Consider the following 27,638-nt stretch of genomic DNA (forward strand, 5'->3'; position numbering starts at 1 on the left):
CCATTTCTCTCATTCTCTCTATTTCTTCACATGCATATCCCTTTCCTTCATAATACTTGTCTCTTTCGTTTCAAACATGTTTTCCCCCTTCCTTTCTTATTTTTTTCCAACATTCTTGCAATATTTTGCAATCACCTCTCTCACTAAACTTCACTTCAAATCCAACCGCCATTTTACCCGCTTCCACTCTCATTTTCTCCCTTTTTGTTTCTTCTCTCACTATATATCCCGGCGTATACTTTTCCAATCCCAATGACCATTTCATTCAAGTGTTTTTCTTGCACTCTCTCTATTTTTTCATATTCCCTCCATCCTCAAATCTCAGCTCCGTACATAAATGCACTATCAACTACAAACTATCAAGCATCATCATTCTTCTTTTATAATTTTCTCTCTCCTATTCCCCATACTATATTTTTGATCAAATATAATGCTCAAATTATAGAAAGAATACATTTTGAAGAGAAGAAATACAGTTCGAAGAAAACGGAATAATTCTTTTCGGCAGAGTTTTGTAAAAAGAAATAGCGTTTCCTGTGTGCAGGGAAAATTTATTTATAATAATGGATTAGAAAATGACGTTGGTAATAAATAGTGGTATGTATTGTGTATACCTCAGATTACATCTCAAATATAGTTAAAATTAGTGTTTAGGTTTTTTGATAATAAACTAGCTGACCCCGTGAACTTCGTTTCACCTACAACTTAATTTTGAATCTGCAAACCGAATGCTTTGAAATCTGGCAGATGTTTTAAACATCTGATAAGCATAATACATTTTTATTCAAAATAATACTTACTTCTTCCAAAAAATTGATGACGTCAGCCCAAAATTTTGCCAAATGAATCCTTTTTAAAATATCCAAAATAGGATGAGACTATACTTGTGATTTATCATTCCATTCATATTTTTTAGTTTTGCTTATAGGGGGTGTCTCAAAAAAAAATTAATCACTGAGTCAGTTTATTTTATTGATTGAATCAAGAATTGCAAAACTAAATTTTTAGATTTATTGCAGACGTTTTGAAGTTACTGTTTGACATGGTACGTTTTTAATTAAAATATATCTGTTTATCAAGCCCAAAAACTTGATGACGTCATCTCAAGATTTTGCCGAATAAATCCTATCTAAAATGTGCAAAATATCATCAGTATATTTTCGTAAATTTATCATTGCATTCATATTTTTTAGATTTGCTTTTACAGTGACAAAAAAAAATGTATGGATCACTCAATTTATTTTAGAAAATAACTCATTTTCCTAAGAACACGAGGTTAGCAAAAACAAATTAGTTTGTTTAAACATTGTTAAATTAACCCCGAACATGTACAATTTCTGAGCGAAAATATGAAAAATAATTTTTGCAATCTCATCGTGACGTACGATGACGCCACTGTCACGTGAGCCACCTGATAAAAGGTCATATTTTTCGGTCCTCTGCGTTTAGTTTTGATTTCGGTTTGGTGGCAGCAACATCAGAGTCCGTTTTGGCTTAAAAGTAGGGCTGTTTTCACGAATTTCTAATTTATATATTTAAATATTAGTGAAAATGTGTTTTATTAGTACTGTGAACACGAACGAAAATGGATATTTTTTCGAAAAGGACCGAAAACAGGGTAAGTTCGAGTTCAGTTTTAATTTATCGGATTCCGTGATTCGTTCACTCGACAATATTTAAATTTTGGGAAAATTTTCGAAACGATTGAAATCGGTTGATCAAAGCTATACATTTTCACGACATAAATAAATAAATTTTAAACATAATTAATATCATTTGAGGACCCGGGTGGGTTAGGTAGAATCGCGCTTGCCTGCCACACCTTGGGTCGTGGGTTCGATTCCCGCCCTGCTCTGGGTGTTGTGTATGTCCTCCGTTACCCTGTAATTGGGCCTCCGGCCTGTTGGGTAACGTTAATCAATTAAAAAAAAAATTAAAAAATTAAAAATCATTTATAATGTTTAAATATGATAAGCATCAATGTATGATAATTAAACCGAAACCCGTTGTCCTACAAGCCCGAAATTATTAAAAACAAATCAATTTGTTTAAACAATGTTAAATTATCCCCGAAAATGTGCATTTTCCCGGCCAAAATATGAAAAATAAATTTTGCAATCTCATCGTGACGTACGATGACGTCAATGTCACCTGAGCTACTTGTATAAAGGTCACGTGTTTCGGTCCTTTGTATTCAGTTTTAATTTCTGTTTGATGGCGGCAAGATCGTCGCTTCATTTCGGCGTAAAAGTGGAGCGTTTTAGCGAATTTCTAGTTTATTATTAATACATATTACGGAAAATATGTTGTGTTAGTGCTGTGAACACGAACGAAAATGAATATTTTTCCGAAAAGGACCGAAAACAGGGTAAGTACGACTTCAGTTTTAATTTATCGGATTCCGTGATTCGTTTGGTCGACAATGTTTACATTTTGGATAAATTTTCGAAACGACTGAAGTTGGTGGGTCAAAGCTATACATTTTCGCGATATAATTAAATAAAATTTAAACATAATTAATACAATTCATAATGTTCAAATATGATAACTATCAATATGTGATAATTAAACCGAAATCCGTTTTCCTAAGAACACGAGGTTAGTAAAAACAAATTAGTTTGTTTAAACGTTGTTAAATTAACCCAGAAAATGTACAATTTCTGATCTAAAATATGAAAAATAATTTTTGCAATCTCATCGTGACGTACGATGACGTCACTGTCACTTGAGCTACCTGATAAAAGGTCACATTTTTCGGTCCTCTGCGTTTATTTTTGATTTTGGTTTGGTGGTAGCAACATCAGAGTCCGTTTTGGCTTAAAAGTAGGGCTCTTTTTAAGAATTTCTAATTTATAATTAACAAATAATAGTGAAAATGTGTTGTATTAGTACTGTGAACACGAACAAAAATGGATATTTTTCTGAAAAGGACCAAAAACAGGGTAAGTTCGAGTTCAGTTTTAATTTATCGGATTCCGTGATTCGTTCGGTCGACTATGTTTAAATTTTGGGAAAATTTTCTAAACGATTGAAATCGGTTGATCAAAGCTATACATTTTCACGATATAAATAAATAAATTTTAAACATAATTAATATCATGTATAATGTTTAAATATGATAAGCATCAATATACGATAATTAAGCCGAAGCTCGTTGTCCTACAAGCCCGAAGTTATTAAAAACAAATCAATTTGTTTAAACAATGTTAAATTATCCCCGAAAATGTGCATTTTCCCGGCCAAAATATGAAAAATAAATTTTGCAATCTCATCGTGACGTACGATGACGTCAATGTCACCTGAGCTACTTGTATAAAGGTCACGTGTTTCGGTCCTTTGTGTTCAGTTTTAATATCTGTTTGATGGCGGCAAGATCGTCGCTTCATTTTGGCGTAAAAGTGGAACGTTTTAGTGAATTTCTAGTTTATTATTAATACATATTACGGAAAATATGTTGTGTTAGTGCTGTGAACACGAACGAAAATGGACGTTTTTCCGAAAAAGACGGAAAACAGGGTAAGTACGACTTCAGTTTTAATTTATCGGATTCCGTGATTCGTTCACTCGACTTTGTTTAAATTTTGGGGACATTTTCGAAACGATTGAAATCGGTTGATCAAAGCTATACATTTTCACGATATAAATAAATAAATTTTAAACATAATTAATATCATTTATAATGTTTAAATATGATAAGCATCAACATACGATAATTAAACCGAAACTCGTTTTCCTACAAACCCGAAATTATTAAAAACAAATCAATTTGTTTAAACAATGTTAAATTATCCCCGAAAATGTGCATTTTCCCGACCAAAATATGAAAAATAATTTTTGCAGTCTCATGGTGACGTACGATGACGTCAATGTCACGTGAGCTACCTGTATAAAGGTCACGTTTTACGGTCCTTTGTGTTCAGTATTAATTTCTGTTTGATGGCGGCAAGATCGTCGCGTCATTTTGGCGTAAAAGTGGAGCGTTTTAGCGAATTTCAATTTTATTATTAATACATATTAAGGAAAATTTGTTATGTTAGTGCTGTGAACACGGACGAAAATGAATATTTTTCCGAAAAAGACCGAAAACAGGGTAAGTACGACTTCAGTTTTAATTTATCGGATTCCGTGATTCGTTTGGTCGACAATGTTTACATTTTGGATAAATTTTCGAAACGATTGAAGTTGGTGGGTCAAAGCTATACATTTTCGCGATATAATTAAATAAAATTTAAACATAATTAATAGAATTCATAATGTTCAAATATGATAACTATCAATACCTATATGATAATTAAACCGAAATCCATCTTCCTAAGAACACGAGGTTAGCAAAAACAAATTAGTTTGTTTAAACATTGTTAAATTAACCCCGAAAATGTACAATTTCTGATCTAAAATATGAAAAATAATTTTTGCAATCTCATCGTGACGTACGATGACGTCACTGTCACGTGAGCTACCTGATAAAAGGTCAATTTTTCCATCCTCAGTGTTTAGTTTTGATTCCGGTCCGGTAGCAGCAACACTGGAGCTCCGTTTTGGCTTAAAAGTAGCACGTGTTCGCGAATTTCTAATTTATTTTTAATAAATATTAGCGAAAATGTTTTGTGTTACGAAAATGTATGTTGTTAATAACATGCATTCAGGACTGATAAAGTACGGCTTTGGAATATACAAAGTGCAGCGTTCATAATTCACAAAATACCCTATGCATCATTTTTAAACTACGGCGTCCAAATTTACAAAATACGGTGTCCTTCACCCATGCTATCAAACCCTAGTCCTCTCTTTTAATGGCAAGACGCACTCCAGACCTCCTCGTATTGTTTGGTTCTTGCTGGGCAACAGCAACGAGCGAGCACAGTCGCTCTTTGGCGGCAAACGTGGAGAAATTTGTATATTGTAACTTTTGTAATTGAAGCATTTTCTACTGTAAATTGTATGTGTTACTAACTTAACTTGGGTCTTGCCAATTTAGCTCCAGTGTTGCAAATGCTTTGTTTTCACGGTGCATTTGCTTGGGTTTTAATTTTGCAACAGTGCATTCTTTGGTTCCGAGACTGAATTCTCCATGTCGTCAGACGCTCTGGCCTGGGGGGGTTCTGCTGGCCCTTAGACGCTGGGTCATCATCCTAAACGGATGAGGCTCATCATCCTAAACGGATGAGGTCAGTCGGCCCTGTATCTATGCGGCGGCGTTCTTCCTTGGGCGTGTGAGCGCTGCGACCTATAGATTTCGTTTCGAGTTCCATCGGTGTGCTTGCTTGGATATTAATTTTGCAACAGTGCATTCTTTCGTTCCGGGTTTGAATTCTCCATGTCGTCAGACGCTTTGGCCTGGGGGGGTTCTTTTGGCCCTTAGACGCTGGGTTGCATCGTTCTTTGAGAATGAGGTAAGACGACCTTGGATTTATGCGGCTGCGTTCTCCCTTGGGCGTGTGAGCGCTGCGACCAATAGATTTCGTCCCGAGTTCCATCGGTGTGCTTGCTTGGGTTTTCATTTTGCAACATTCTCAATTTTTGGTGCAATTTCTTCCAGTGGTGTATTGGGTACTAACTTTGCATTTGTATTGTATCTGAATTGTATCTGTATCTGTAGTGTATTCTGTATTGTAGCTAGATTGTAGGTACCTGTATTGTATTTCCGTTGTATTGTACTGTATAACGTTCTATCCCTCATTAACAATTCCTAGCCCTCTCCTTGCCTAGCGAGATCTGCTGCAGACCTTCCCGTGGTTCTTGCTGAGCATCAACTATCGAGGACAGAAAATTCAAATTCAAAACCAGCAAAGTTTCACAAAAATCATGAAAATCGCTCGTTGGTGGCCAACGTGGAGCAAAAGAGACTTTTGTAACTCAACTAATTTTGTTAACTCTATATTCTTAAGGAATAAAAAAATATATTACATTTAATTTATTATTTATAAGGAGAAATTGTCATTTGCCACGCCGATGCTCATTTTTAGATTAAATGCTCACAAAACGCGTAAATGTTCAATTTGTGTCCGGGGAGATACAATGTTTGCAAGTAGATACACAGTACATCGGGTAGATGCTCAGGTATATAAGATTATTACTCTTTCTAGGTACTTCGTACTTCGAATATGAGTATCTACTCACTTTTATTCATACCACCCAATGTCTCGCTTCAATGTTTGATGATGTTGATTATGAGCACAACGCTGATCAACTTCCGTATCCGAATTATCCATGAAATAAATCATTGCGATTTGCACCTGAGGTAGACCTATGTCAGCTTGTCGTCTTCTCGGCATTGTAATGAACTTCATAAAACGACACAGAATTATTTTCACAGTCAATCAAATATGTAAATTTTGTCTTGAGAATTTTAAAATACTGAAAACTTCGAATTAAATCTTCGAATAACGGTAAAGTTTGAGGTTTTGTCGAAACCAACAAAGTGAATATAGGTAAATAGAATGGCAGATCAAAATTAATAAGAAACTTTCGCAATGCGTAACTAAATTCACTTTAACGAACACTTTTCTTAAAATAAACGACGTTTTTTGTTACGAAAAAACAAACAACGACTTGAAATGCAATAACACTTTTCACAATCGCACGGAAGAAATAGTTTTGTATGACACGTCAGTTAGGCGACAGGTCCGTCAGGAACGCCAACTATTCAAATTCATTCGAAGTGGCGATTCCCATGCAAAATTTTAATATTTTTTTTATCTTTTAGCCGTCTTATTTTTTATAAATTTTCTTACATATAAACCTTGTCCTGACAATGAGGAACACGTAAAAAAAAGAATCGTCCAATTCGGTGCGGTCGTTCTGAAGTTATGGGCGTACATACATTTCGGCGATTCATTTTTATTAATATAGATATGGCTTCACTATCAAATTCATGTAGGATATCAAGAATATCTTAGACAGTTTGAGATGGACTTAGATTTGGTACATAAATCCAGCAGTGTTTATCAACGGAGTGACGTTTGGCTCTAGCCCCAGTAAGAGGATTCTGATTGCAAGAAATACATTTTTTCCTAGAGTTTATCTGAGTATTTCTTTGCTGGTTGGATGAGACACGCGGATTAGATGCGACACCAGGTTGTGTTGTGTCATTTTTATTATAGGTCCTGACATTTGGAGACATGTTGGGAAAGTTTTTAAGTAATTCAGAAGAACGTTTTGTAGTTTCATCTGGGTGTTTATTGATATCACCAAGATCTTTCCCTGTTGCCTTAGAATTCTGACAATAATTATAACTTTCCACATCAGTGACATCTTGACGGTTTGAAGACTTTGGGCGCGCAGTATTATCAGCATCTGAGCTAGTCGAAGATTCATCTTCACCATCAAGAACAATATCAGCTGATCGGCTGAACGTCGCGATAAGGATTTTCTCAAAACATAGGTTTTTGCAGCGAGCGGTAATCTTCGATTGTCACCAATTGTAGTTTTTTGCTTACGGGGTATTGGAGAAGCAGGGCATACTTTATACAACTCGTTTTTTAAGAATGTGATATCTTGCTGCAGAAGACTAATTAAAGTAGTTTGTGTTTCTATTAAGGACTTACAGTTGTTCATTTCATCAGATAATTTGGAGATATTAGATGAACAATTACATCCACAGGAAAAAGTCTTAAAGAAATTGTTTAAACAGACATTTACAGCAATTATTATTTCACTGCCCCGGTTACACTCTTTTTAGGTTTTGATGATTGAACAATTTGTTTATACACAGTTCTGATAACCGACGGAACGAGGTGCACACCCTGGTTGATGGTAGAGATATAAAATTAATTTAATTATAATTAAATTAATTAAATATGCTTTCAATCAACAATCAAAATTAATGTCGGAATGAAGCTAACATTGCTCCGTTTTTTTTGAAGGGAATAAAACAATTAGCAATAATTTGTTTTTAAATTAAAATTTTTAATTACATTTCAGTTGTTCGTTTCTACGATCAATTATTTTATTTGCAGCGGTTTCACGGCCACCAACGCTCACAATTTTTAGCTGTCCGTTGTTGTAAATCTGGTAAGTACAGTGAAACAGCTGCTAACGGTAAATCTGATAAAGTTATTAGTTAATTCAGTAACAAAAGTTTGTGCGAGCCAAGGGTTACAGTTCCTTACTTTATAGAGATTATCAGTAAACTCAATCGAACTTCTCTTATTACGGATAACTTTTTTTACCGAAAATGGAAAACACACAGTTTACGACAACACAAATAATAAAACAGAATGAGGAAGAAACAACACGAAATTACCATGACTGTTTCTTGTTAGATATTAATAAGTGTGATAAGTGAAAAGGATGTTTTTTAGAGCTATATGCACTTGAAACAACTATCCTAATTTCCTATTATACAATTAGTCAGTTTTGCACAAAAATGTGAGTTTAAACCAATAAAATACTGTACGTACATAAGTAGTTAATTATCTTTTTATTAATAAAATAAAAAAAAGGTATCCTTCGAGCCGGATTTGAACCAGCGACCTATGGATATCCGTTTCTTTGTTATTCCACTACAGTCCACCGCTCTACCAACTGAGCTATCGAAGGCTTGTTGCGCTGCCTCGCCATGAATGATAATCTCTGACACGTTCAGCACCAAAAATGATTGTTTCAATTGCGCTACAATTTACAACTAGAAACACTTCTGTTAAAACGATTTAGTAATTTAAGTATGCATTCAAGCGATTAGAACCCTAATATTAAATTAATAACAGTGTAATTTTTTATAAGAAGTGCACTGTTGCGCTTATTAATAAAGATATCCTCGGCGGGCATTAAAATTCACTTTTTAGGATGCCCATGTTGATAGCTTTTTCTACGTCTGTTGAATAATCCATGGACTATTATTAAACAGTTTTTAGTTGACAAAAGAAATTATTTCTCGCGGGTGACGATTCCAGTGAGTATAATTTTTCTTTCTATTGGTTTTTGTCAGTGAGTAATTATTACTCACGGGGGACGTAATCAGTAGCCACATCATTATTTTCGAAGTCTCAAACTACGCGATTATTTGCACGACCACGGGAACGCGGGATAGGAGGTCGCAGATTCAGATAAACCACTGCTACTACGATCCGATAATAACACAACGGAAGTCGGACTTTGGAAATTTTCAAGGCGGCGATGCTCTTGAATCGAAGCGTCGCTTAACTGTCAAAATTTGTTCCTTGTGTGTTGTGGTTGTGATATTATAGTATAAAAGTGTTAGAAGAGAGGGAAGTGGACGACAATGACAACGAAATGTCTTCCATACCGCCTGAAGTAGTAAAAGTAGCAAAAGAAACATCATTAAATTTGTTACCGGAAATATCCAGAAAGAAATACCAGCGGCGTACCAGGCTTTCATGGATTGGCGAACAAACAGGAAAGTAAAGTCCTTCTCTGAAAATGTCTTCCAGGCATATTTTGGAGAACTATCCGAAAAGTATAAACCGCCGTCTTTGTGGGCACATTATTCTATGTTCAGGAGTACAGTGGATCTAAATAATGACAATAACAGAGTAACTTACTTTAAATTGTATGTGCTACTCACGAAATACATAGTCAATATTTTTAAGAAAAAAAAATATTGACTATGAATTAAAATATTAATTGAGACATTTTTAAGGTTGCTTTAATCATGGACTGCGCTTGATGAAGGACGAAGATATAAAAGACATTGGATCTGCTTTTTTAGTAAATATTCTTCAATGAAAAACAAAAATAATTGGAACATTGACGGTACCAAATAAATTCTATATATGTAATTGCATAGTCTTCTTTTTTTTTACATTACCAAAAAGGGATTTGCGTACGGTGCAAAAAATTGGTATAAATAAGTTTAGTACGATGGGGTAACAAATAGCAACATATTTATCTCTGCCGAGTCCCGAAAAATACTCAGGACACTGCTTTAGAAGATAATGTGCCACTGCTCTTGAAGATGCTAATTACGAAAGTGTGCGAAACGTTCAGCCCAAAAACTCAATTAACACGGTTCCAATCCGGAAAACGATCATGTATTGATTCCGACCGTGGAATTTTATTATTTTGCTAAAATTTTAAGGAAATCAGTCTCTACTTCATTCTTTCTTATTAAGCAGTGTTCTCAAACATTACAACATTACAGAAATATAAGTAGGGTCTTATCTAGGGAACCAGTTTCAATAAGGGATTATTTAAAAAAATTCGAGAACCGTCATCAGTTTTTCGTATAATAATTTTAATATATCTTGTACATAGTAATTGTAACCACAACATCACGTTTCTGAGTTTCTGAGAAAAGTGAACACATAATCGAATCATGTATTCAGTTTGTTACATTTTCTGTAAGCAATTGTTTAAAAGTAGAAGAAGAATTGATAAAGTCGATGGAAGACGGCAAATAAATAAAATAATTTATAGACTATTTTAACTGAGATTAAGTTAATCACGCCTTTAACGAGGCGTTTGGCGACCTCTGATTGGTATAGAACCGGTCATGTGGTACTTGAATGCCTAATTAGTAATTACTAATTTAATCGCAATCAAATATTTAATCGAGCTTTCGTAAATCGGTTCTTACTAAAAGAGCACAGTACGAGTATGTTGCATAGCCCAAGTGAAATTTTTATACTAATTTTCATATGTGTAACGCGTGATTGTAACGTTAATAAGCACTACCTACTGCTTTAGAATTTCAAATAATTCAGATAATCCGTTTTAGATTGAATCAATAAAATAAATTTTTTCATTCATTTCTTTTAGAGACGTCTATAACAGATCTAAGGACAATGTTTGGCTATTGTAAACATGACCCGAAAACATAAGACAAAACGAAATCACTAGTGGGAGTTCTCCGGCATTCATGCGCAAACAATCGTATGTTCGATAAATGCAGATAAAAAATTAATAAATTTTGGCACCCTACCTTTTAAACACGATCATTGTAGATACCCACGCCGCTGTGAGGCTTGCTGGGACAGTCCATCCTATGTAAAAATATAATTTAATGTAGGTATCTGCTTGAAACACCGTAACAGTAATCATATTGTGAAGATAAAGTCCTTCAATGAACATCCACATGAACATTGCTGTTTTCGCATATTCCAGAAGAGCTGTGCAGGTTTTGTCAAGTCCAGGCTGCAAATAGAAGTGAACTGTGTATAGTGAATTGAAAAACATATATTTGGGGCTTTCACTTTGATTAATTCCTTCGAACGAACGAAAATAAAACCTTTTTAGCACTGAAGCGTGGCGACAGAATTTTGGTTGAAGCGATCTATTCTAAAGTATTTACGTAAAAGAGTCTTAGATAAGTGAAAAAATTATATATAATAACTTATGTACAACTACAGCTTATTTTGCCTTTCCATTTTCGTGAATATCTGTGCATAATTCAGTAACTTATAATAACTCTAACACATTTTGTTAGGGTAATAAGTGAGCATAAATAAGCAAATTATTCTAATTAAATGTGTCATCTATTCCGGTGCGTATAAGGGAAAGAAGCATAGCAATATAGAGCAATTTCATGTACCGTAAACGGTCAAAGATTAGTTTATAATTTCGAGACTCTCGCAAACGAGAAAGAAGCAGGAAATGAATAAAATAAGTTGTTTAATATGGTTTTGAGACTCGGATATGAGAGTACTTTGTGCAGTATACATTAGCAGAAACTTTATGAGGTCAAATTAATATCCATAAGATAAACTTTACTTAGAGCAAACCAAGAAGCCACTAGAAACAAACGGGAACTAAAATATGTATGTTGTTACAGAATTTGTTGTTACCATCATTATCGAATTTTTCTAATATCCTTGTTAAATCAGTTGAAAAATTCCTGAGAAACATTAATAAAGCACCATTTTAAGGGTTAACAAGGAATTTTGCAGGTAGTTTAATGCCAATATTTTTAAATTTGAAAAATTGCAGTCCGAATTTTAATGACTATGAGCTTACATGAATATTATAAGTATATTATAATATTATAATGAGATATTTTATCCGTATTCGTATTCAACCAGTAACTTACCACAATATTGTTAGTATATTTTGGTATAAACTGGCTTCTGAACGTCAAGTATATACTTAGACACACAAAAAAAAATATCAGTTTAACGTGACGACAATACTCGTTCTTATATCAGTGCTTCAAATGCTATAAAAATATGCGATCCCATTTTAGTTGTGACTTGAAAACAACTTGAAATTTCTATTACTATTGGTTGGAGCACTCGTGATGCTGACGGTATTACGAAACTTTTAAGTACTTACTTGTTGCAACTTTAGTAAATTCTGATGTAAAGTTTCAAAGTGTATATTTGACGATTTCTTATTTAACAACTGTTGGATTCTTGTATTTATCGTAATAAAATTATAAATTCGCCATATATGTTTCTCCGTGCTTTTTAGTAGTCATTGAATAATTATTTCTTGAGATAATATTAATCAGAATATTATTGTGGTTGATGTAAAAATTCATAGAAATGTTGAACATAGTGATCTCATTGTCAGTTTGATTAACAATAACGTCAAATTAAAAAAATCCATACATACAGGGTGGTCATTTTATCTGTTCATGCCTGAATATTTCTGCATAGGCAACCCACTTTATGTTTCATAAACAGCTTTGATTAATTTTTATTTTTAACTAATAGTGAACGCATAGATAGCAATGACCAGAACCAAAATTATGATAAATTATTTCTGTCAGCCAAATATTTTCAATATTCGGTTGCTTTAAAATGTTTTCGAATTCTGAAAAAAAACAGACATGCTATTAATATTGGGAAAATGTGACAAAAATTTTGATGCCACGTCATTGGTCCACATTTTTTTGAAGGAAATGTAAACAGAACTATGTATCTAAACTTTTTAAAGAATATTTTATCTGAACCGTTGTAAAATGTAGAGCTACACATACGAAGAATAATTTGGTTTCAAGATGATGGCGCTCCAGCTCATTGTCAGAGAGACGTTAGCAGCCCCGTAGCTACGGGGGGGCAAGATGGGGCTGAGCCCCCCCTAGCAGTTGTGGTTGCCCCCCCTGGAAGACTTACACATTATAAATTTCAAATTAGTAATAAAATTTCAATATAATGCCGATTGCCGAAGCATATTTGTTAGACCCACTTGCGCGCCCTTTATTTTCTTACAGGGTATGTTATTTGGCAATATCACCCTAACGTTGATGTTGACCATATATAAGAACGAACTTCAGTCATGTCACATTTTATTCCATAGCCTACTACGAAACATACAAAAAAATAAACTCAAACAAATTGGTTGTTACCTAGTGTTACTGGCCACTGCACGAATTTTTGGATGCAGTACAGCTGTTTGTGAATCTACATTCTCTGTTTTAACCAGAATAGATCGCCCGGCGCATCCAATGATGGATCAAAGATTGGCAAACTTGGTTTTTCTGGCTTTTGAAAAGTACCGTACCAATTCTTTGGACTTCGACAGGTTTTTACGAAAATTTAAGAACGTAAAAAATCGACGTTTACAACTGTTTTAATGCTCTTTCAAATGTAAAAACTGAGAAAAAATAAAGTAGTTATCTGAGTGTATTATTAAAATATATAGGGTGACTGCGAAATATATGCAATAATTTTAATCACGGCATCCCCCACCCTAGTAGAGTCGAAATATAGAAAAAACAAATTAAAAATCGAATGGGGCAAAACCCCCATGAACCACACTTGATACGAAGGCACTGAGCCACCTTGTAAACAGAATTGGAAAAACATTCGAATAAAAACGACGTAAACACTTTCAGTTTCAATTAAAAGTAAAACCGACTTTTTGCAGCTTATCATTCGTTCATTCATTTATTCATTCATCGTTAAAGGTCAGTGCGAAAATTTTATGGTAATCCTTCATGATGATCAACTTTTGATGTCCTTGCCACAACGATTTTACATTGTTCATTGGAACAAAAATAAGAGCAACTTAGAATGCTACTACCTTTTTACAAGAAATGTTGAAAATGTTGTCCTTGACTAGCCATACAGGAGTCAAAGCGTCGCAAGATGTTTGTTGATAGGTAAAAAACACCGGAGTAGCGGCTGCCACTTTCACTTGTTGTTGAAGCTCTGCAATAATTTCTGAACACAAACTAACTGTTTCGTCCAACGGATACACATTTATCGAAAACCGTCTCTTGAAATCGTACTTGTTGACGGGCATGTGGAGTTTCATCGGACAAAAAGTGGGTTACACAACGTGGACAATCAGTGGGCTCCAAACCCTGCACTTTCTCAACATGATATGGATAGGGCCGTGTTATTTTAATATAGGATGCACTACAAGCTGTGAAAATCCAACTTCTTCTTTCTGTCCTATCACGGCCACGATCGTGAATTTGAGGTTGAAGGTACCATGATCTCGGAGATGCTGTACCACTTATGCAAATGTTCGTGCACACCAATTACCATATCGACACACTCTACATGGGAAAACTGCACCATAAACCGATTTCACCGACCGGTCGATGATGACTGGCCCTTTTCGTGTTTTTCACGGTGCGAATAAAAAAGTGCCTGGTAAAGTCACTTTTTTGGTTCTTAATCCGAGCCGCTCGGTCCTATTCATTGTAGTATTTATGTAGGTCACGAAACATAACAATTTACACTTAATTTCAAATATTTTTTTCTAGACACTGCTACCATTTAGGACCGTGAATTTTACCCAGTGACAAAATCATATTGTGAGCTATTCCCCATTTTTTTTGCATGTATTTCGCAATCACCTTGTATATACATATTTACATGCAGCCCCCTCTGTCGACAAACTTGCCCCCCCTGAATAAGTTTTCTAGCTACGGGGCTGTAACGTTAGGAACAACTATTTACACATAGCCTTTGGACCAAGACTTATTGCTAGAGAAGAAGAGTACGCTTGGCCTGCATGGAGCCCTGATCTAACGCCATTAGATTTTTTCTTTGGGGGAAGGTGAAAACCACTTACGTGAAAGGATACGCCATGCAGATCTATAACTCCCAACATGTTAGATAGAGTTCGTAGAAATTTTGAACGTAGGATAGGACTTTGTGAAGATAGTTGAAGCAAGGATTTTGAACATTTATTATAAATTCGTTTCCGTTGTAATCTGATTATAATAATAAATTGAGTATTAATTTTTTCAATTTTGTCATTATTTGGCATTGACATCTTTGTAATTTTTTTTCTGTGATTGCTATGATTGCTTATATAAAAAAAATTAAATTGGACGAAGTCGTCTCTGGGGTGTTTAATATTTTGCCTATGCAAAAATTGTCAGGCGTGAACAGACAAAATGAACACCATGTATAACTCAGTACTCAATGACTATAACAATTGTTTAAAATGCCATTTTCCAGTTAATGTCTGTGAGATTTTAGTCTAGATAATTGTCTGATTTTTTGGGTTGCATTTTTACTTTGTCATAATTTAGAACTTTTATTTCGTATTCGGTTCTAGATATTTTATTGAGCCCTTCACAAAATAAATATCACTGTTAATCTCGAAATCAGGAAAAGATCAAGTTCTGACTACTGGCCATATATTTAGTATCTTAGTCTCGTGGTTTTTTCGCCCTATCGAGTATACAGGGATGTTAAGTTATCCAACAGTGATGGCGTTCGTTTCCAGAAAACAATAATTTCCAATACATTCGAATAGTTCATTGCAGCTGTCTACATTTGCAGTGGAAAAAATATAAAGTGCAATGATACTTAGTGTGCTGGAGCCTATGGTAATTTTAACGTTAAGAATATTGATTGGCATTTGAAATAAGTGATTTTAGTAACATATCTCTAGACATATATTAGGATAAAATTCATAGACTTTAGAGTTCAACCCCCTTACCCTTTGATTATTATTAGTCAGTAGATTGTCTTAGTGTGGATAACGGCGGCCAATCGGTTGGATTTTTATTAGTTTTTCATCCTTAATCACTATTTTCGGAATACTATAAATTATGTTCGCTTTTCTTTTTGCGTTCTCTTAGCTCTTTTCTGACATTATAACAAACGTACTGTTGAAACGATGTTAAGTTCTTGTTTAAGTATCGCCTGTCTCTTTGTTTGTAAATATTTTGTTAGTATTTCAAAAGCTTGGACTTGACTGCTGAAAGTAATTTTAGGTGGACAATTTTTGTTGACATCATATTTTCCTAGCCTAAAAAAACGACATAATCTCAAAATTCATATTACCATCAGTAATTACGTGTTAAATCTATTCACATTTTGTAAAGTCGTCAACTTTCCGCTGATTGGGTATCTCCTTATCAGATTTAATAACATTGGCAAGTATTAAATTGTTTGAACCTCTCTGTCGGCCTTCAAGTTCGTCTATCAATTCTTCTAAGCAATTTTTAGTCGGTTCGGAGTTACTTCTATTATTGTTTTTTAATTCATCTACTTCAGCCTTCAATATTGCGATTTCTCCTTTTAACGCACCCAATATTTTTACGATGTCACAGTTCCCACAGAAAAAGTTTATTTTTCTATTCTTATTAAGAAGACACGCTTTTTCGGCTTTCAAGATGCCGACACAGCTGGAGTGGATGGGAAGATAGCACATGTCACATAAGAGTTTATCACCGGGCCAATCGTTAGCACATTTGCTACACTTAATATTAGTTGACATCTTGAACAATTCACAAAATCTACTAACATTTGGGTGTAGCCAATTATTTAAGTTTACTTAGAGCAATAATCTGCACTTGCACGCTACGCTCGCTCGCTAGTATTATTTATCAATATATCGCACTGTGAGAGCAATCTCACGTAAGTCAAAATTTGCCGAATTCTTAAATTTATCATTAATGCATAAAAAAGTTAATGTAGTTTTAGTATATAAAAGTATAAACGGTTTTTAATAGTTGCGTAATGCTCAAATTCATCAAAATGTTTGTATTGCATTTCCGAACATTACGTGTGCACTTAATGCAAGATTGCCATATCTCAAAACTAAGTGAAATGCACGTAAGCTATGAAGCTATGAGATTTCAGTCGATGTTGATAATCTGATACTCCTACTAATTTAGGTACAAATTGAACACTACAAATGCACAATGTCTTCTGATATAGTTAAGAATTGACCGAAAACATGGAAATCAATTTTTCTTTGAATAGGAAAAGTAGGAAAGTTAATTAGAGCGAAATAAAAAATTTAAAATTTGTCAAAAATTCCGATGGAATTTTTTAACTTCGTATAGAAAGGAAGTATGTATATCTGAAAATAATAGTCAATCAATTCCCGAACATCACGACAATGGCGGCATCAGACTTAAATGAAAATGATTAAACAATATTTATGAAGGTCCTTTAGCAATACGTAAAAAAATACGATGGACTAAATCAGTTATGTATAAAAAAACGAATTAAATAAAATTATAACACATTTTATAACAATTTAGCCATAGTACACTGACCGGCAAAAAAAAACCGGCCACCCTGAAAAATTTCACAAAACGAAGCTTTAAAAATTATTAATTTAATTAGTGATCGTCATTTTATTAAAGAACCATTCACTATTGACATATAAGGTATAAATTAGCAAAAAAAAAAGAAGCTAATTAAACGCAGAATTAAATTTAATTTAACAAAATAACAGAAACAGAGCGACACTTTGAAAGACGTCTGTAAGAGTTAACGGAATTATTTTCGCGTGAAAACGTTTATTAATTGCCAAATTTATAATCAAACGATGAAAAACACTATTTACAATAACAGGCTCGTTTACTGTTTTTTTTTAAGAAAATATCGTACTTGGTCTGTTTCTGTTATTTTGTTAAATTAAATTTAATTCTACGTTTAATTGTCTTCTTTTTTGTGCTAATTTGTACATCATGTGTCAATATCGAATGATTCTTTAATAAAATAACGATCACTAGTTAAATTAAGTTTTAAAGTGGTTTTGCGAAATTTTTCAGGGTGGCCGGTATTTTTTGCCGGTCAGTGTAGATGTTGAATGAATTAATACTGTGATTGTTTTGTGTTTTGTTATATTTTTTTCATTACAATATGTTGCTAGTTTGCTCTTGTCTTAAATTTATTAAGACGCAAGCCAAAATATTTGGTATTGTGTAGCAGTGCAAAATTTCTTGTTTTCTATAACGAGTAGAAGGGTCTACTCTAAAGGAATAAAAACACGATTAATAATAGATTGACAATATGACTATAATGTATTTCGAAGCCTTTGGTATTTAAGATACAAATAATATGTAAAAACCATTGATCTAATAAAGGAGTGGATGGAGCCTTGTATACGTTTCCATACGCGAGCGAGTGTAATCAACAGAAGAATGAAATAGCTAGAGCGGTTATGCATCAGTGGGGAAAGGACGGCTGACCACGTATCACGTGCTGGGTGGCAAGAAACGCTTCATTTGAACGGGAATTAATACGTTTTCTTACGAATTTGTTCAAACAATCAATTATAACAAACGTCTGTTAATGAAGACTATATTTTTACAGTTTACGTTAAAAGAATGTGTAATGTGAAACAACAAAAATCATGTTAAGTGGTGGAGATAGTCTTTTAATAAAATAATATGTATACAGAATCCGCAATATATTACAAATTCAATTAGTACAATAATCTTCTACAAGTTAACTAATCTTGTACTGTATCTTCATTGGTAATTCTGAAATTTTTAGGATAAAAGTAATTAAACTTTCGATAAAAGTGACAGGGTGCCTAATTAAATTAAACGTATTAAATTGTGTGAAAATTTCTAAAAATCTATTTTCTAAATCCACGTACAAATAATTAAAACAATAATAATCAATAGATATAAAATTCCCTCTTTTTGTAGCAATAATCAGTTTTTTCGTAACTCGGAATGTTTAGGGAATCTAACAAAATTTTTAAATTATTTACGAAATCCTTCGTCTGTGTATGTGATTATTACCTATGAAATGAAACAGGATTGCTGTCTTTGCACGCTCTATGCAATTATACGCACAACACGATTTCACGATGTTTAACAAATGGTCCGATAAAATACAACTTAAGAAGACTGTAGACATTTAAATAAGGTAACTTGAGCCTAGAAAAAGGTAAATTTGCAAAAATACACCTTCAAACACCATGCGATAGCACGAAAGAAACCTCCAGAAACACAGTGCTCTGCAGTTTCGCGTCAATGTTTTGCCACTCAGAGAGCCCTATCTCTGTCCCACTGTGTTGACAACGCGCGTCTCTTTCTAAGTTACTTCCATATAATATTATTTCTATGATAAAAACTTGGGAATGTTAAATCATCATTACTCAAAACACGCTGGTTTTGAGTTGCGTGAGTATTGCTCTCACAGTGCGATATGTACATAGACTACCCTCAGGTAATTTTAGTACGTTCTTAAGCCCCATGAATCATTCTAAAAACTTATAATTCGTTGAACAACAATATCATAATAGCTGGCGATTTTAATTTTGTAGGTATTTAACCAAAAAAATAAATGTAGAGATAAGCTTTGTGACTTGATGAGTAGTTATGGCGTTACCACATTATTTAATACCAATCTAAAACACTGCCTAGACAATATATCTACTAATATTATTTGATTCATTTTAAAACAAAACCTGTTGACATCCATTTGTCTAATCACCTGGGTGTTAAAATAGAATTTTTCTTACCCCAATTATCTCATAGTAAAGAATAAAATAATTCGACCAATAACTGGAACGGGTAGATTTTCATGTTATCTATATGGTTTATGGATATATAATACTAACCAAAATGTATGTGACAATTTTAAAAAATTTGTAGATAGATAATAATAGTAGACCATGGAAATACTGCTTTTTCGGGAAAGGAATCAAAATAAATAATAAACGTAAAGTTATGTGGTTTGACGAAGGTCTAAAAACTATACGAAATACACGTCGTAGTTTAAGTATAATAAATAATGTGACTAAAACTGTACAATTTAAGGAACCAAGAAATCAATTAACAAACACTCAAATCCAAAAGAAAATACCTGCTACAACAAAAAAACCGTTGAACTACCAAAAAATTTAAATAAAGCATTATGGAATTTGCTTAATCAAAATTGTAGTTAATAGTAACGATAAACGTGATGACCAGCTTGACTACGAATTTCATGTGATAATTTTAACAACTAAGTATTTTACAAAAATCTAGCATCTCAGACCTTAAATCAAAACAGAAATAGCAATGGCTGTGTCCCGTTTGATTTACTGTCAAATATCTCTGTAAAAAGTAACGTCACTTTTATCTTCAGTGCGGTGTCATGTATTACTGTAAAGGAACTTTAAGTAAATTCATTAACTTATGGCGAGGAACTTATATATGTATTTCCAGACTGCCTAAAAATTTTCTTCTACACCACAAGTTTACAAAAACGGCGATATAAACAATTCCTCCAAATTTAGGCCCGTTTGTCATTCTTCCTGTGTTTTCCCAAATACTTGAAACAAAAATTGATCGAAAGTTATTTCGACCGAACTTTCCTCGTTTAATAAATTGACTGATTCATTATTTTTTTTTGGTCACCCTGTATAAGCAAATCTAAAAAATATGAGTGCAATGATAAGTTACAAGTACCTATAGTCTAATCATATTTTGCACATTTTCGAAAGAATTTATTCGGCAAAATTTTGAGATGACGTAATCAAATTTTTGGGGTTGATAAACAGATACAATTTGATTAAAAACTTAACATGCTTACAATAACTTCACAATGTCAAGATTTGAAAGTCCATATTTGGTTTTGCAATTCTTGGTTTAATCAATAAAATAAATTGACTCAGTCTAAATCTAAAAAATATTAATACAGTGTTAGATCACAAGTATACACTCATCATACTTTGTACATTTAAGATTAAGAAGAAGGATTTTTTCAGCAAAATTTTGGGACGGCGTCATCAAATTTTTAGGGGGGATGAGCAAATACATTTTGATTAAAAATTAACAGTGCTTATGATAACTTTAAAACATCTCCAAGTTTTTACAGTATTCGGTTTTGTAATTCCTGATTAAATCAATAAAATAAATTCACGCATTCATTAATTTTTTTGAGTCACCCTGTATATGCAAAACGAAAAATATGAATGGAAGGATAAATCACAAGTACAGACCCATCATATTTTGTACATTTTAGATAGGATTTATTCAGCAAAATTTTGGGGTGACGTCATTAATTTTTTAGGGGGGGGGATGAGTAAATATATTTTAATTAAAAATGTATCATTCTTATCATAACTGTAAACCATCTGCAAGATTTCAAAGCATTCGGTTTTGCAGATTCCAAATTAAATTGCAAAATGTTTCAAAATTTTGATTTTTTTTCCAAAAATCTGGACGTTTGGGTAAAAATTCAATTCGGAGTCATAAACTACATGTGTAGGACTATGTTATTTTATACATTTTAAAACCCATTTACTATGTACAATTTTGAAGTGACGTCATCACATTAGTGGTGGGGATGATTAGACAAGTTTTGGTTAGCGTTTTATCATCTACATGATATACCTAATATAAATACAAAATTTGACAACAATCGGCTCAGTGCTTTCGGAAATTATCTATGTCTAATAAAAATCCGGGACGGCAGACAGACGGATAGACAGACGGAAACGGTCGAGAAAATGTAAAAGTAGAGTTCATGTCAAAATTGGCCCCTGCCAACTGAAATACTAACATTGCTGCCAATGTTTCGGAATTGGCAACACAAAAATTTGCTTGAATTATTAATAGAATCTCTCCCACTATCGAGTTTATAGTAAGCAAACAAACAAACAAACAAAAACAAAAATGTACATAATTTTTGAATTATTATTAAACCAATAATAATTTGCAGTTTCACAGTACTACCCAATTTCGTTGCCTAGAAAATTTAATTACATATAACGTCGTCATGGTTATCAGCAGCTCTCACCACAGCTTGAAAATAAATCTCCAACATATGGCAAAGGTAAATGAAGAAGCAAGCAGAAATGAACCTTCAATGTAAATATATAAAGGGATACGTGTTTTACTAAAAATAATAAATAATAAAATAATAATAATAATAAGTTGTACTTGCAAAGTAAAATTAATTCTAAAACGTGTTAAACATTTCATTGAACGATTTCTTGCTGTTCACTGTTTGAAAGTAATGATATTAATTCTCTAACTCTGATTATTATGTGTGTAAATTGAATATACCTTACTTCGTCTTAATACCAACTGATACTTTTTTTAACTAACTTTGATATACAGGCTGACTTTTTTAAGCTGAAACTTTCAAATATCTCGAAAAAATGTACAGAATCAAAATTTAATCATGTCGTGGTGGAACCACATTAGTGCTAAAATTAGTTCCTCTCTCCCTTTTCTTGTAGGTGAGGCAGGGGTTAACTTCGACACCTTAAACGTATCATTTGTCTGAAACATTTTTTCGATTCGTGATAGATGACACTGATTTTTTCGATTTCGCCTACTGACAACCTATACATACGAATCAGGAATACGTCGGCAATAAAAAATACCACGTTTTATGTAAATTCTTGAAATTCGTCGTTAAAAAAGTTTATTTATGTTGCAAAATTCGAATAAGTTGGAAATTGTTACCTTTAGAAATGTAAATGGCCGTCGAATAAACTACTTTTAGCGTACCCCAGGAACAAGGATGTAGGCGACGTAGTTTTCTATTCCCTTCGGGGTGCCTGAGTGGGTCACCTTGTCTTTCACATATCAGGTTACTTGATTTAGGTGGGTCCCCTCTTCTCTCAGGGTGCTTGATTTAGGTGATTCCCTTCACTTCTCACCTATCAGGCTGCTTGATTTCTGTGAGTCGCTTGGCCTCTCACTTATCAGGGTGCTTAATTTACATGATTTTCGACGCCTCATTATCTTTCAATTGAAGTAAGTGCTTAAATTGATGGTCTTCGAATTCAAGGCATTTGAATGTACACTGAGAAATGTGTCTGCTTGAATTTCGATTCAAGCATTTCTGATTCGCTCAGTCATATTCACACGTATTGTTGGTTCTGATTTGTAAAGTTTGTTTTTGAGATAGACCCACAAAAAGAAATCTGCCGAACTAAGATCTGGTAATCTAGCACGCCAATTTACCGGACCAGCTTTACCGATCCAGTGAGCATTGAATTGAAATCACATGTGTTGAAAGCATATGTTCTGTCGCACTTTTAAGCTCAAGTTTTCAAGTAATGTTGGCAATTCATTTTCCAAAATGTCTGGGTACATTTCACCTTCCAAGTTGCGTTCAATAATGTAGCGAGTCACTTTGGATTATTTATAATGAAAACTTGATATTTTTTACTGTACACGTATTGCAGAATTGTATGCATACGTTCTCAGTAGGAGAAATTGAAAAAATCTAATTTCGTGTATTACATCGTCATCTGTCATGAATATAAAAAAATGTTTTAGAGAAACCCGAGTTAGTTTCAGCCGTAAAATCCGAAACTTTAATAAAAAGTCGGGGTTCCTATTTAAAATTCAAAGTTACTTCCCACCTCACCAACAAGGAGGGGCGAAGGGAACTAGTTTTTTGCACTGAAGTATTTCTCTCATCGAATGATTAAATTTTGGAGCAGGACATTTTTTGTAGAGTGCTTATTTTTCAAGATATTTGAAAGTTTCAGGTTAAAAAATCACCCAGTATTATTAATTACTAGAATTGTCTTTCTGCGTTATTCAGTTCAGTGAAGCAAAGCTTTTTTCCTATTTTCCTGAATCGCAACAGTTTTAATGAAAATCATTACTTTGTTCTTTTTACAAACGAGAAGGGTTGAAATAAAAGAAAATGCTTAATTATTTAAAAAAACAGTTAATACTTCATTTTTAATTTACTCGCCATGAGTTTCATTCTATCCGACCTAAATTCAAAGCGAGTTCATGAGTTCACTCGGCTTATACCAGCTAATTCCAATTGATAATAGAAGATGAGTTCAGTGAGGCAATTAAAGCCTAATTTGAAGCAAGTAAAATTTGTGTAGACAAGAAATAAATTATTCGCTGATTCCAGGTCAATTTTAATTAGCAGTCCTTTTATTGTCATTTTGACATTAACAAAATTGCTGATGAATGTCAGAATCACTACTATTAACGCGGTAGATGCATTTAAAATTTAAATTCAAAATTTGGTGTCATTTTTGATTTGTATGCAATATTTTACTTCCCGAGCGTAAGCAAAGGAAGTATTGTAATCGAGTCCGTCGGCCGACTCTCTACTTTTACGTTTTCTCGATCTTTCATGACCCCTAGAAGACGAAGAAATAGGTCTCCCATTTCCGTCTGTCTGTCCGTCTGTCCGTCTGTCCGTCTGTCCGTCTGTCCGTCTGTCCGTCTGTCCGTCCGTCTGTCCGTCTGTCCGTCCGTCTGTCCGTCTGTCCGTCTGTCCGTCTGTTGTCCCGGATTTTTATTAGACAGATAATCTCCGAAAGTACTCGACCGATTGTTGTGAAATTTTGTACTTATATTAAGAATATCATGTAGATGGTAAAACGCTAACCAAAATTTGTCTAATCATCCCCACCACTAAAGCGATGACGTCACTTCAAAATTGTACATAGTAAATGGGTTTTCAATTGTATAAAATAACATAGTCCTACACATGTAGTTTACAACTCTGAATCGACTTTTCACCCGAAACGTCCAGATTTTTGGAAAAAAAATCAAAATTATAAAACAACATTTTGAAATTTAATTTTTAATCTGCTAACCAGAATGCTTTGAAATGTTGCAGATGTTTTAAGGCTATAAAGAGCATCATAAATCTTTAGTCAAAAAATATTTGCTTATCCCCTCCAAAAACTTGATGACGTCAGCTCAAAAGTTTGTGGAATAAATCATATCTAAAATGTACAAAATATGATGAGTCTGTACTTGTGATCTATCACTCCATTCATATTTTTTGGATTTGCATATACAGGGTGACTCAAAAAAATTAATGAATGCGTAAATATATTTTATTGATTTAATCAGGAACTACAAAACCGAATGCTCTGAAATCTTGCAGATGTTTTAAGGTCATAAAGAGCATAATAAATGTTTAGTCAAAATATATTTGCTTATCCCCTCCAAAAACTTGATGACGTCAGCTCGAAAGTTTGCCGAATAAATCATATCTAAAATGTACAAAATATGATGAGCCTGTACTTGTCATTTATCACTCCATTCATATTTTTTGGATTTGCATATACAGAGTGACTCAAAAAAATTAATGAATGCGCAAATATATTTTATTGATTTAATCAGGAACTACAAAACGGAATACTCTGACATCTTGCAGATGTTTTAAGGTTATAAAGAGCATAATAAATGTTTAGTCAAAATATATTTGCTTATCCCCTCCAAAAACTTGATGACGTCAGCTCGAAAGTTTGCCGAATAAATCATATCTAAAATGTACAAAATATGATGAGCCTGTACTTGTCATTTATCACTCCATTCATATTTTTTGGATTTGCATATACAGAGTGACTCAAAAAAATTAATGAATGCGTAAATATATTTTATTGATTTAATCAGGAACTACAAAACGGAATGCTCTGACATCTTGCAGATGTTTTAAGGTTATAAGGAGCATAATAAATGTTTAGTCAAAATATATTTGCTTATCCCCTCCAAAAACTTGATGACGTCAGCTCGAAAATTTGCCGAATAAATCATATCTAAAATGCACAAAATATGATCAGTCTGTACTTGTGATCTATCACTCCATTCATATTTTTTGGATTTGCATATACAGGGTGATTCAAGAAAATAAATGAAAGCGTAAATTTATTTTACTGATTTACTCAGGAACTACAAAACCGAATGCTTCGAAATCTTGAAGATATTTTAAAATTATCATAAGCATGGTAAATTTTTGATCAAAACGTATTTGGTCGTCCCCCCTAAAAAATTTATGACGTCACCCCAAAATTTTGCTGAAAAAATGCCATCTTCAATGTGTAAAGTATGATGAGTCCATACTTGTGATTTATCACTACATTAAAATTTTTAATATTTGCTTATACAGGGTGTCTGAAAAAAATTAATGACGGAGTGAATTGATTTTGCAAAACTGAATAAACTCAAATCCATAAGGTTGTAACCACTCCCTAGTGTAAATTTTAAAAAATTATTCAGTGTAAATCTGTCTTTTAGTAGCCTGGTGACATATCTGGTGACCTGTCAATATAATGTCAGTTCATTCATGTATTCGCGACACATGATTACGTTCGACTTCACTGCAATTCTTGCACTCCTGCACAGGTTATTTCATAATTATCATTGTAACTTGTCGCAATATTGTAAAAATTGATAAACAATTTTCAGTGAAAACAGGATAACCTGAGTCTTCATGGTAATTATGATACAAGAGCAACGATAAATAGAAACGTGTTTTATCTTTCATTTGTAGAAAGAAGAATGCCACCTCCTGTAATTTAGACTTGCAGTTGATACGTTTACGAATTACGATAAAATGAAGCCAAAAATATTGTGGTCACGAATGAAATCAAATGTTGGGTTGGTAAAAAAACAAGGTGAATTGATTTATTTATTGTTGCTGCTTCATAAAAATTACTTTACAGATGGGGAATAACTGAGATATTCAGAATTTGTTTAAATTATTGTACATGAGTATACGTGATAATTATATGTGTGGCTAACTATGATATGATATGACTCGAAGGACCAGCTCTCTCGGCTGAAATGATCAATTTCGCGAGCAACACCAAAATTGTCTATAATGGGTAGATCACCTTAATTAGTCGCAACGGATGACCAATTTTTCATCAAAAAAATGGGACACCAACAAGTCTTTAACGTTATCTTTAATAACTCTAATATTTGGTACTACTTATTATTTACAAAGTGTACAAGGAATTTGGTTGAAGGCAATAGGTCTGGCTATGCTCCTCCGTCCTGAGGATTTTAGTGGTAATAATGAACAAAATGGAACTTCACAAAATTCAGAGGCTAAAATAATACGTATGTTGAAAATAATTTGACTGCTTATTTAAACTAACTGTTACAGGAGTGGTTAGAAACATTGGGAACACATAGACCAAATAACCAAAAAGCAATTATTTTTCTGTTGTTAACTTTCTTAGATCTGGATCCCATGGATTTTAATACTCAATGTAAAGTATTTAAACTTGCTGTATATTCTGGATGTTCTTTCGCAAAAATAAACAAATCCTGAAGAGTAAAAAACTCATTTTTTTTTGTTTTTGTCAAATATACGGTAGGTTAGATCTTTAAATTCCAAATTTGAATACCACTGCGATTTTTGTTTTGGTTTCCACTTTGCTTCTTGTAACGGTTCTCCAGATTGGTGTTGGGTTATAATTTTGTGGGCTTGACATCGGGAACACTATGAAAAGGATACGAATTAATGATAAGTTTACAGGGAAAGTCGGAAAGTTTATGCAGTGTTTGAATTTAATGAGGGACATTTAGTTGTATTGTGTAGGATATAAAGAGTGGGTATAAAACTTGAAAAGACAATGTTGTACTAAAAAGCGAGATATACACTTTCAACTTGAGGTAGTTAAAACTAAAAGTCCTTCGACAGACCACCGTGTTGTAATAACATGGAAAAAGTTCCGAATGTCGATACGTTACTCTCATAGTATAGTACTCTCTTTCCATGGTATAAGAATAACTACATACTGAAAAAATTTTGCAAGCTTGAATTCAAGTTCTCGGGACGATGCTTAGGGATAAGCAAGTT

At 33.4% G+C, this 27,638-nt stretch overlaps 1 protein-coding gene, 1 long non-coding RNA gene and 1 other non-coding gene across 12 annotated transcripts in view; 1 reads left to right on the top strand and 2 right to left on the bottom strand.

The window, feature by feature from the left end:
* LOC135130146 (PDF receptor-like) overlaps nt 1-27,638 on the bottom strand; it is a 204,069-nt gene that overhangs the window by 8,804 nt on the left and 167,627 nt on the right. For all 10 annotated transcript variants that reach the window (XM_064057483.1, XM_064057480.1, XM_064057487.1 and 7 more), the window contains one exon: nt 10,883-11,094. In XM_064057483.1, the coding sequence (XP_063913553.1) occupies nt 10,883-11,094 (212 nt within the window). The remainder of the gene's footprint in view (nt 1-10,882; nt 11,095-27,638) is intronic.
* Trnay-gua (transfer RNA tyrosine (anticodon GUA)) lies at nt 8,448-8,541 on the bottom strand. Its single transcript has 2 exons — nt 8,505-8,541; nt 8,448-8,483 (listed from the first exon to the last, which is right to left on the bottom strand). It is a non-coding gene; the product is annotated as a tRNA-Tyr (tRNA).
* On the top strand, nt 25,996-27,105 carry LOC135130147 (uncharacterized). Its single transcript, XR_010280680.1, has 3 exons — nt 25,996-26,264; nt 26,322-26,445; nt 26,494-27,105. It is a non-coding gene; the product is annotated as an uncharacterized LOC135130147 (long non-coding RNA).

Source organism: Zophobas morio, unplaced genomic scaffold, assembly GCF_036711695.1.
Source record: "Zophobas morio isolate AGI-343-1 ecotype UQ-CSIRO unplaced genomic scaffold, CSIRO_AGI_Zmor_V1 ptg000017l, whole genome shotgun sequence".
Taxonomy (NCBI): Eukaryota; Metazoa; Arthropoda; class Insecta; order Coleoptera; family Tenebrionidae; genus Zophobas; species Zophobas morio.